The sequence below is a fragment of the Stenella coeruleoalba genome (genome assembly GCF_951394435.1).
Source record: "Stenella coeruleoalba genome assembly, chromosome: 3".
Classification (NCBI taxonomy): domain Eukaryota; kingdom Metazoa; phylum Chordata; class Mammalia; order Artiodactyla; family Delphinidae; genus Stenella; species Stenella coeruleoalba.
The window spans coordinates 87860527-87873287 of NC_137148.1; the positions used below are offsets into that span (position 1 = coordinate 87860527).

At 38.6% G+C, this 12761-nt stretch overlaps 1 protein-coding gene across 3 annotated transcripts in view; it reads right to left on the bottom strand.

The window, feature by feature from the left end:
• FBXL17 (F-box and leucine rich repeat protein 17) overlaps positions 1-12761 on the bottom strand; it is a 479571-nt gene that overhangs the window by 333207 nt on the left and 133603 nt on the right. For all 3 annotated transcript variants that reach the window (XM_079916975.1, XM_079916976.1, XM_079916974.1), the window contains one exon: positions 3013-3120. In XM_079916975.1, the coding sequence (XP_079773101.1) occupies positions 3013-3120 (108 nt within the window). The remainder of the gene's footprint in view (positions 1-3012; positions 3121-12761) is intronic.

Sequence of the window (12761 nt, forward strand, 5' to 3'; positions counted from 1 at the left end):
ACTTTTATACATTTGTTTTAATCCATTTCAGCCATTTTCCTTTTTGATGCTCAACGTATCCCAGCTTAGGCCAGTGAGAGGCACTTCATGTTGGCTTTCGGGTCCTTTGACATGTTCCTATTAGTCCTTAATGTGGCAAATGATACTTAGGCACTACAGTCTAGTCACTAGGGGTTAACTATACATTTGCATTTGCTGAACTTGTTTTTGAAAAGTGGGAAGGAGAGCAAAAGTACAAGATAGAAATATTTTACATTTATAAATAGGTACATGGCAGTGAAAAGAACACACCTGTGTTGGAGGAAGCTCAATTCTGCCGGATACAAGTCATTAACATTCTCAACTGTTAGAGACCTCAAAAGTTCTTATCATTGCTTCCAAACCCACTCTGGTAAAGCTGACTTTATCTTCTCCACCTGTGGGCATTCAGTCTTGGCTACTTCTGGACTCTCATTTACATAGTCACAGCAGCTTAGAAGGAAGGCCGCTTACTTCAATATCGCTTGATATTAGCAGAATCTATCTGAAGACTAAGGGTGTGTCACCAATAAATAGAGTCCAGCCAAGACTGAGAGCATCAAAGTAAAATTAAGTCCACGAGACCACAGTAATAGAATATCAATATTCTTCCATTTATTCCCAATCTTCTGTCTTCTTGCCCTTGATTTAACAATCTAAGATGTCACAAATCCCCAATTTTCCCTTCTAACTTACTAAAGACTTGACATTCCTTAGTTTCAGTGACAGCCACTCACAGTCCCGTCCAGGCCAATGACTCAAATTCAGAGATTTGTCTGGCTGTAAGAAACTCTAGAGATAGATCACCTAATACAGGCACATCTCTTCACAGGAGGAAACTAAGGCACAGGGATTTTGTGGCACCTGCTTCTAGTAGCAAACTTAGAGCCAGAGACTTAGTAAAGTAATAACTTGGAGAGATTTTCTAAGTCATATAAAATTAAATGTATTTATACCAGTAACTCTCAACACTCTGCATCTCATATCTCCCTAATCATTTATTTAAGAATTACATACCATGTTGATAATAAATTATTTAGAGCTATATACCATGATTATAATAAGGGTAACACAACTTTCTAGGAACACTTATATATTTACAAACATTTTGTGAATGTAAATTATATTTTGTATAATGTCTTAGTAGAAAAATACTGTCAGAATGCAAATATTTTAACAAAAAAGCTTTTATTTTATTAAAACTTGAGTTCTACCCTTGGTTTTCAAGAGATAAGATAACCAAAATAGCTTCGCAAAAGTTATACATGTTTAAAATGCTATTTTGCCTTTACCCGAATCCATGAAACTAAGCAATATTATGCCACAAACCAGTCTTCTCATCAAAACAAATACTGTGCTGAGCAAGAAAGATGCTCCTAAAACGCTGTGGACCAGCTTTGATATGAATCCAGTAGATTCTGACTGCTAACAGGCCCAAACACCAATCCTGGTATAGAATCTTCACAATAATCTTCTCAGCAAATTAAGCCTTCCAAAGCTGACATTTGCTATCGCTACTATTTTGTCAAAGAAAATAATTCTGATCTTTTAAGTACCAGTGTACAATAATTTTTGGCCATCTCAAAATGCTCAGGGAAGCACTTACTGATCTAATAAGTCTTGTTTTGTCTTTAATGAGTACAATTTCAAGTGATCGTAAAAAGCCCACATACGGTCATTATAACCCTTGTTGTGCACAAGCTGTTCCTCCAAAGGCATTTCTACTCTACACCATAAACAGCATTAGATGTGACGAGAAAAATACTCATCTACCAAAATGTTCAGGCCAAGGTTATAGAAAATGAATAAAAAATTATGGTTACATATGGTCTTGGTTACACTGAGATGTTTTGATAGAGCAATAAGAGAGAATAACGTGCCTGTCCTCTCTGCTGGCTTTAGGTTCTGATCCTCAAAATATAATTAAAGCTGATCAGGCATTTAAGACACAGAACAACCACAGGCTCTGTTTCAGATACACTAGACTAGAACAGTGATTTGATTTTTTTTTCAAAGTTTGCTCTGATTTTCCAGCAATTTAGATATTGTAGCACCTATTTTAATAATAGTAGCTAAAGTTTACTTAGCACTTACTGTGGTTTCGATACTGAGGCAAGCATCTTGCATATATTACTTCAATTAATTCCCTGAAAAATAATTTGCTCACTTAGGTAATAAATGGCAGAGCCAAGATTCAAACAGGAGCTGACAACAGAGCCCAGACTCCTATCCACTGGGCCTTATTGCCATTGTTCTAGGTAACTCGTAAACATTTGCTCTTTTCCTAGGAAGAAAGAAAAACATTATATCCCGCTAAGCTGTAAGCTTGAAGAGACCTGACAAATTTCAGATAATACACAAGTAAATTTTATAGTAACCAGTTTTCTAAAGCATGTATATAAGAATTAGCTTCTAATTATTTGAGAACTCTGAAAAACAGCAGAGATGACACATTGAAAGGGAGAGATTACAAAGGAACTGGTTATTTTCATTATTGCTAAAATATGAGATTTCATATATTTGGTATACAAGTAAACTCTCTGAACTATAAAGTTAATTTTTGACATACATTTGCTTCTCTTTTCACGTTACATACTCAGCTTAATCATATGCACTAACCATATTCACTTCTTAAAAGCCAAATGCTCAGAGGATCTAATGATATGTGACCAGTGAACACTTTCATCAAAATATCTTCTAACACAATAAATTAACATCTCAATATGTTTTGTCATATATATCAGTTTCTTTAATGTATATATTTCATAGTCATTAGCAAATGAAAAAGCAAAAAACTTTCTTGTTTAAATGAATGTACCATTTCAGAAAGGATAGATTTTGTATTGTTGCCTTAAAGTGATTTTAATTTTACCAAACACTACTTACATGTCTATAATGGTCTGAGTAGTCCTCATTCAAGTACGTATAACATTGCTAGGGCACTGATATGAATGATACTCGGAAAAACTAAGGAGATGTAGCCACGGTTCCTACCTTGGTTAGATGAATGACTCCTTTAGAAGTAACTGAACAACCCATGAAGCCAACGTACTGAAGTTCAGGACAGTGCTCAGCAAATGCTTTCACCGATTGATCTGTCACCTAGGGAAGAGACATGAAGAAAGTCAAGGCGGCATTACAGTGAGTGAATTTAAGGATTTGGCTACTGCAAATTCCCTCTGCCTTACCTTGCATCATTAATATTTCCCTTTCCAATGGATCATTTGAATCCATATACAGACATGCTGCAATATGTCCTGTGGTTTTTTTTTTTTTAAATCCTCCCTCAACCCCACATCCCTTTCTATCACCCCATGTTTGTTTACTTCTTCACAGAAAATGTCTCAGAGATGTCAACACTATCTACCTCCACTTCTTCGCATCTCTCAGTAGATATGTACATATTTTATTGACATACACTTCACAAACTACAAAATTCACCCCTTCAAAAGGAACAGTTCAAGTGGTTTTTAGCATATTCACAAGTTGTACAACCGTCATCAATATCTAATTCCAGAACATGTTCCTTACCCCAAGAAGAAACACCATGCCCGTTAGCAGTCACTCCCCTATTCCAACTCCAGCCTCCAGCCCCTGGCAACTTTCTGTCACTATGAATTTGCCTAGTCTGGACATCTTTTATAACTGAAATTGTACAATTGCTTCCTAAAGTGCAACAATGGTCTCTTTATAAGGTTTCTCCCTACAAGTGTTTCTTCCAAGAAATCTGGTTTTGCCCCTCACTGCTTCAGATTCCTCAGATTTGGATGGTGTGATGGTTAATTTTATGTGTCACCCTGACTACACCACGAGGCACCCAGATGTTTGATTAAATATTATTCTGGGTATGTCTGAGGGTGTTTCTGGATGAGATTAACATTTATGTTCATCTACACAGTAGACTGTGTAAAGCAGATTGCTCTCCCCAAGGTGACCACTCAACCTTAGTCACATCCAATCCGTTGAAGGTCTGAATGGAACAAAAAGGTTGAGTGAAGGAAAATTTGCTCGCTCTCTCTCTCTTTCTCTCTCTCTGCCTTGTCTTCAAGTTGAGACAACAGTTTCCTACCTTTAGACTCAAACTTGGACTGGAACTTATATCATCGGCTCTCCTGGTTCCTATGCATTCACACTCAGACTAGAAGTACACCATCAGCTTTCCTTGGTCTCCAGATTGCCGATTTGGGGACTTCTCAGCCTCCATAGTGACATGAGCCAATTCCTTACAATAATCTCTTTTACACACACACACACACACACACACCCCTCATACTAATTACGATTCTCTGAAGAACCTTACCTAATGTAATACATATTAGAATCCCCTGAGGAGTTTAGTAAAATCTCAGAGCCAAAAGGGGTGTGGCCCAAGGATCTGTATTTTTAACAAGCCCCTAAGAGACTCTTAGGGATGTGAAAACTTGAGGCCCCAGAGCTGCAAAGAAGTTACACTGACAGCTTTTGGCATTTCTACATGGCCCTGCTTTAAACAAAGGGCAGACTGAAATTCCTTTTTTGTCTCCCTCAACCTCCAAAAACTTTCCATGTATAAAATTATCTTCTTATAATTGTGCTAACATTTTCTTCACTGTTCCACAAAGTTGTAGCTTATTAAAGAAGGTCCAAATATTCTCTATCATAGGCTTAATTTCAGATTCACTTTCCTCACAGTCAAGATGAAATCAACAAGTTAAACACCACTGTTAGTTTTTCAAACAGCAGTGACTTGCATCTCCTTTGCATTAAATTTAATATGGGTGACTCTTACTTTGTATCTTCCTTATCTATTCTGAATAGATATTGGAAAATAAATGTATGTGGGTAGTATTAATTCTGAAACAACCCAAGAACATTTTCCTAAAATAATGAAACCAACAGCATCCATGGTACGTCTGATAAAAGATTAATTCTGCCCTCAAAAGTAAAGTATGCTTCAGCAGATTAAGAGTAAGGGTGCCATTGATAAATTAAAAATGGGCCTTCCTGACACTCAGCTTTCTAGAAACATTATGTTAACAAAGAATATTTAAGGCACTAAAACTGCCTGAAGCTTTAGTGAAAACAAACTTCTATTAAAAAGTGGGGTGGGCGGGGAAGATGAGAGAGAACAAAGGTTAAATAACTATGGCCATTTGGTCAAATAACCCTGCCTAATCTCACTCTAACGTCAGGCCTCTCCTAGGTCCATCTTCAAAAGGGGGAAGAGGAATTCAGATAAGGATTAAGGACACAAGAAAGCTCAAGTCCAAGGTGTTAGAGCGTTCAGAGAGAAGAAAAAAAGGTATTAACATGTGCTTGGTGGGTCTTTCTCTTTCAGCTCAAGGAATCAGAATAAGAGAGCTCGGAGGAGCCTCCAGCATCAACAGAGTCCTATAAGCCAAACAAGACCAGAGTAAGTCCTTGGAGTACAGAAACACTCTTAGTAGGCTTAGATGTGTTTTAGGAGACTTAATAAAAGGCCTTAAACTTAAACAGTTGCGCAACCAACACCAGGATCCAGTTGTAGAACACTTGCATCGCACCACCCCCAAAATTCCCTTTATCCCTTATGCCCATATGTTCAATCACAGCTCCCACTGCTAGACAACCATGCTTTACACATCCATACCTGCCTTTTCTAGAAATTTCATATAGAGTTCTATCATAAGTAGTCTTTTGTATCTAGCTTCCTTCACTAGTGTAATGTTTTTGAGATTCATCCTTGGTGTTACATGTATAAATAGCTGGCTCATTTTATTGTTGAGTAGAATTGCACTGTAGGACTATACTACATTTTGTTTATCTGTTTACCAGTTGATAAACATTTTAATTGTTTCCAGTTTGGAGCTTTGATAAATAATGCTTCTGTGATCGTTCACATACAAGTCTTGGTATGGACATTATGTTTCATTTCTCTTGTGTAAATATCTAGCAGTGGAATTACTGAGTCATGTTATCGATAAGTATAAGCTTAATTTTTTACACATTTTCAAAATCGGGTTGTTTTCTTCTTAAGTTGTAAGAGTTCTTTATATAACTTGAATACAAGTCCTTTATCAGATTCTTGTTTCACAAATATTTTCTTCCATTCTGTGCCTTGTCTTTTCATTTCCTTAATGGTGGTCTTAGCTCTAACATTTAGGTCTATGGTGCTCTTGGAGTTGATTTTTGTGAATAGTGTGAAGTAAGGTGAAAGGTTCATTTTTTTTTTTTTTTTTGCATATGAATTGCCCCAGCGCTATTTGTTGAAAAGACACCTGTAACGGTTTGATTTTGAAGGATCTTACTTACTTACAGACTGTGGGAAAAGCAGGCAGAAGAAAAGAATCCGTATGCAAAGAGAAATGTGGCTCAGGATTTGGAAAGTAGTATCGGAAAATCAGGGGGGAATGAGATCAGCTTGCAAAGCAGATTTTGATCTTTTAGTCAAAGCTGTGATGGAGATAAAGAGGACGATGAACCTCAGATTCAATAGTGTCATCTCTTCACATGACAGACGTAGAGAAGACCGTCTCCTTAAGCTGGCATTCTAAAAGCCAGCCTATACTTTTATAGCGGCATGGAAAGCATGCAAGTGCATTTAGTGTTACAAGGTGGAAAAGCCCTGGTAATAGGGAATGTCTATCGTGCCTTCAGAGTCACAAGAACCATGAAAAGCCTCAATAATATAAACACACACAAAGATTCCTGTAGAGCTTCCATTTGTGAACCTTAAGGGGGCCTTCTCTAGTTGCTAAACCCTAAGCAAATGAAAACCAGAAACACAGGGGGCAGAGGGAAAAGGAAAATGTTAGTTCTCATAAGCTCTTGAAAGCTGCACTCAGAAATCCTTTGAGGGTGGTTTCTTGGGAGATCAAATGTGGCTACAAGAGAGAAACCTCTCCAGGAGGTAGAAACAATAGTCCTAGAAAATTCTAAAATGGGGCAAATGTAATAGCCACTGTGTTAGAAGTGTTCATACATGACTAAACTATTCTGGGCTAGAAGAAAGAGAAAGAACAGAAGGTGAGCAGTACAGGGTCACTAATTTTGCTTGGAGAGTTATTGTTTACAAATTTTTTTTTTGAATTGTTGAATCTAGGGATTCAGTCTCTGGACACAGCTCACTCTGTTGAGGTTTGGGGTACTAGTAGCCAAAGAGTTTAAGAGAGAGTAGATAATAAAATGGCCATATTTACTAAGGCCTTACTGGGTGCCAAGCTAAGTCCTCTCTATGCATCACAGGAGATGCTCATAATAGCCTCGAGAGGCAACATTATCCCCATTTAACAGGTGACTAAAATAAGCCTATTAGAGATTGACTTCCCCCAAATCAAATCACTAGCAGGTGGCAAAGTGGGGCTTTAAACTTTGGTCTTTTAGATTTTGAAACCCATGCCCTTTAACCTATACACACTAGGTTGTGATTCATTTCATGGTGCTAATTTCACTCAAAAGCAAATTTAAGGCCCTCCCTTTATCCCCAGAGAAGTAGAGCGAAAAGGATCAAGGCACAGTAGGTCTACTTTTTAAAGAATTTCCTGAAGAGAAGTGCTTCCCTTGATTACTTTTTTCATCTCCTATGGGTAGACCAGGTGTGCTGCCAATGCCGTGATAGCCCTGTATATCCTGAGAACCCTCCCAAAAGAGGAAAGCATAGGAGAGCGCTGGGGTAGTCTAATTCAGAGGTGTTGAAGAAGCTGGATTAACGGTAGTGAATTATAAAACCACGTAAGTAGAACCTGATAATCCAGGAAAGCACTTTCACCTAAAAAGGATTAAAATTAAAGAATAAGAAAATAAGGTTGGGAGAAGCTTTTACAAAAATTTCAGGATTCTAAATAAAGAGATGCAATTTATTCTTATTTTAAGACAAAGTTTTCTTGGAACATGGGAGGAGAGATCTATCTTTATCAGAGTAAGACTGAGTCAATGAAAAGGGTTTTGTAATCTGCACTGAAAGATTAACTTTTGGAAATGATGCTAGCATATCTGGGGAGGAAAGGAATTTGTAGTACTAACTCTAAAAAGGTGGAGCAATCTTTGGACATTTTTATACTGCTGGCATCAAAGAATTGTTGTGTGTAATCCTACATGAGTGTCCTAAATAATATAAAAGTATTTTGTGACCCTGCTCAGAAAAAAAAAGTTTTCTCTAGACTTCACCCCAAACCTACTAATTCAGGACCCAGAAATATATATATATATATATATATATATATATATATATATATATATTTTTTTTTTTTTTTTTTTTTTTTTTTTTTTTTTCTGTACACGGGCCTCTCACTGTTGTGGCCTCTCCCATTGTGGAGCACAGGCTCCGGACGTGCAGGCTCAGCGGCCATGGCTCACGGGCCTAGCCGCTCCGCGGCATGTGGGATCTTCCTGGACCGGGGCACGAACCCGTGTACCCTGCATCGGCAGGCGGACTCTCAACCACTGCGCCACCAGGGAAGCCCCAGAAATATATACTTTTAATAAGTTCTCTTAAAGAGTCTTATGAAATCAATCCAGAAACAGTCCCATAACTAAATCTAACATTCACAACTAACTAGACCCTCCAAATATTAGTACTGAAGATGACCCTGGGTATACATGGGGCTATCTCTTTGCCATCTGTACTGATACCACAGACCACCATGGTCCAAGACATGTCCTCCTTCTCCTGGACATTTTCAATAGCTTGCACACTAGACCTCTTTCTGCCACTCTTGAGCCCGCAAATCTGTTCTCCACCCATCAAGCCACAGTGATCTTTTTAAGTGCAAATCTGATCATGTCAGTCTGCCATTTAAAATGCTCCAATGGCACCAATTACTCCAAGAATAAAATCCCAACTCCTCTATAACCTACCTTCAGGTTGTACCAGGCCCTGCATAATGTGACTCCTCCCTAACTCTTCCACCTGTTTTCATCACCCCACCACCCCCTACCCTTGCTCACTAAGTGGTGGTCTCCCCACCTATCTCCCATTCACTGCGCTAAGCCCAGTGCTTGGCACAGGGCCTGGCACACAACAGGGGCTCCAAAATGAAAAGGAGTGAATGAATGAAGTCCTGTCTTGATGCATGTTAATTGTTAATGCCTTGTTTCGATGTTGAAAAACAAGTCCTTTTTTTTTTTTTTTTTTTTTTGTTTTTTGTGGTACGTGGGCCTCTCACTGTTGTGGCCTCTCCCGTTGCGGAGCACAGGCTCCGGACACGCAGGATCAGCAGCCATGGCTGGCCCAGCCGCTCCGCGGCATGTGGGATCTTCCCAGACCGGGGCAGGAACCCGTGTTCCCTGCATCAGCAGGCGGACTCTCAACCACTGCGCCACCAGGGAAGCCCAACAAGTCCTTTTTAATGCTAAGAAAATTTGATCTGTTGATCTTATTGGTTCCAAGTGCCACAAAGAAGCCATGGCTAAGAATGGGATATACAGCTTTCAAAGAAAGAAACAGCAGCACTTTGATTCTGGAGTGAACTGGAAAACGAATGGGAGGAAATTAGCAGGGTGACTACCTAATCTCACTTAGGACTTTAGGACCAATTCAAGGCCTTCTTTCCACCTCTAAGGACAAAGAGCAACAGGGATCAAGGACATAGTGAGTCTACTTCCTAAAGAATTTTCCAGGAAGAATGCTAACCTCATTACTTTTATTCGTGTCTTTCAGCCAGAGTGGTCCATGGGCCTATGGGGTGCCCTCACCTTCTGAATGAAAAATAAAGCCAGCATAAAGCAATCTGCTTAGGCTGGGTTCTAACTGAGCTTTATAACCGAAGGGCAAAAACATTTCCATGTGTTCCAGTTCAGCAAAATTCATCAGACTAGAAGAGTCGTATGATTCTGGGCAGAAGTCAGCTGGAGTAGAGTTTGGTTGTCTAAGTATCCCCTACTGGTTTAGGAAAGCAGAAGAGAAGTGACCCCAGTAGTCAATGGCTAGAATCAGCGATGCCTTCAAAACTGAAGAAAGCACATTTATAGTAAAGGGCTTATTTCACTCAGAGTTGCTCAGTCTCTTAAATCCCTTTAGTTCAACAAACATTTGAGTACCTACGATATGCATGATGCCTCATGTCAAGTACTAGTGCAGTATGAAGATGAGGTAGAGAGAGCAGAGAGGAGACAGGTTGGGATATGAACAAGTATAGCTGCCACGGGGCTTCCCTGGCGGCGCAGTGGTTGAGAGTCCGCCTACCGATGCAGGGGACACGGGTTCGTGCCCCGGTCCGGGAAGATCCCACATGCCGTGGAGCGGCTGGGCCCGTGAGCCATGGCCGCTGAGCCTGCGCGTCCAGAGGCTGTGCTCCGCAACGGAAGAGGCCACAACAGTGAGAGGACCACATACCGCAAAAAAAAAAAGTATAGTTGCCACAACTACTAGTGAGATCCCTGGGAATATTTTAGCCTGTGTACTGCATCCCAGTCTAGTTTAGTTCAGTTTCCCAGGACCTTCTGACTAGATCTGAAACCAGGTTTGAAGAGGTGACTAGACTATGGAGGGTTGAAAGCCTGGCAGAATGGTTATGACTTGATATGGGAGGGAGGGAGGGAGGTAATCTATTTTATTGGTAACATGAGTAATATAGGGATTAAAAAACTGTAAGGTCTCCTTGAGTTCCGGCATACTGCAGGCACATAATTGATGGAGCCATTCATTGAAGACTCTAACGGAAGGGTGATAAAGGGAAAGTTGTACTTCAAAACCCAGCAGGTGTACCCAGGACCAGCTACAGGGATATTCTGGCCTCAGAGAGGCTGCCAGTGGACTGTGGCTGCAGCAGGTCCCTGCCCCCACGTGAACAGAAGCATACCACACAGAGGGGTACCTCAATGAGGCCTAGGCACGTGCCAGAGTCAGAAAGCATCCACGTCTAACGACAGACAAAGAAGTACTATGTGAAGTACTGTGATGATAAAAGTCCCAAATGAAGAAATTTTACTTAGATACCAAGTAACCACACATTATACTTGTAGGAGCTTTAAAATGGAACACAAAATTTCTCCATTGCTTTAGTGGGGTCTTCAAACTCTATGAAAAAATTCTTTTTCATTTTCACCTTCCTTTGTTTTTCTGTATTATTTTTCACAGGGTGTAGTGTACACTTACAATTAATGCACTAGAAAGTCCCCTCCTTTGAAACAGTATAACAAAAACACAAAACAAATTGGTACTGATCAGATCAAAGGAAATAGCTAAATATGGAGACAAAACACTTGGTACAGATTCACTTTATAAATCATTTCATTAAGACCTTTTCACTATGCTCTTTATGTCATAAAATTTTCATATCGTTATTAAATTTTAAAAAGAAATCTAAAATAATGTTATTTAAACAGAAATAGTTTTCTTTTAAACTATGGTCAGACAACAATATTTACTGAGCAAATACTATGTGCCAAGTACTGTGTTACATACAATGATTAAGACAGACTGCCCTTACAATCTAGTGAGAAGAGTAAATGTTAAACATTTATTACAAGTGTGATAAAGAAGATGTGGCACATATGTACAATGGAACATTACTCAGCCATAAAAAGGAACAAAATTAAGTTATTTGTAATGAGGTGGATGGAACTAGAGTCTGTCACACAGAGTGAAGTAAGTCAGAAAGAGAAAAACAAATACCGTATGCTAACGCACATATATGGAATCTAAAAAAACGGTACTGATGAACCTAGTGGCAGAGCAGCAATAAAGACGCAGACATAGAGGACAGACTTGAGGATATGGTGGGGTTAGGGGAGGAGGGAGAGGAAGATGGAACGAAGTGAGAGAGTAGCACTGACATATATACACCACCAAATTTAAAATGGATAGCTAATGGGAAGCTGCTGTATAGCACAGGGAGATCAGCTCGATGCTTTGTGACAATCTGGAGGGACAGGATAAGGATGGTGGGTGGGAGGGAGGCTCAAGAGGGAGGGGATAGGGGGATATATGTATACATATAGCTGATTCACTTTGTTGTACAGCAGAAACTAACACAAGATTGTAAAGCAATTATATTCCAATAAAGATATAAGAAAAAACATTTATTACAGGTGTGATCACTACTTTAATATAATCATTTGCAGTAGTCAATGAATTATTACTTTCTATATATATGTAGAAAGAAGACAAAAATATAACTAAAAATTATACTCAATTATTACAAATAGGATTTTTCTCAAACATTTTAAGCTATTGTATGCCTGATATCATTATACACCTGATATCATTTCAGTAGCAAGCTAGAATATGTATTGCTTTTATATATCATGAGAAAAATAAGGATTATTTAAGAACTCATATTTACTAATACAACTTTGACTTTTAATTAGCATGATACAACTATTCCATTAAGCAAATCAGAAGCACAAAACAGTAAAATTTTTTACCCTTTTATTATGAAAAATTTCAAAAATATAAAAAAGTAGAAAAAACAATACATAAAACTCCATTTACCAATCACCTAGCTTCAATAGTTACTAACTTTATTTCATTGGCCAACCTTATTTCATGGCCAACCTTATTTCATTAATAGCCCCATCCACTTCTAAAACATCACATTTATCAGTAAATATTTCAGTATATCTCTAACAATAGGCTCTTTAAAAAATCAGAGCCATAACACCCTTATCATTCCAGCAAAAATGTTCATGTGCGACTTAATATGAAAAATGAACTATGTATAGTTTTATAGAGATAACAATCCAACACGGTATTTAAAAATCTCATTAAAAATTTACCACAATTTTATAAAAACTGACCTTTTGTCAACAAAGGGCATTGAGATTCATAACTAATCATTTTCTAA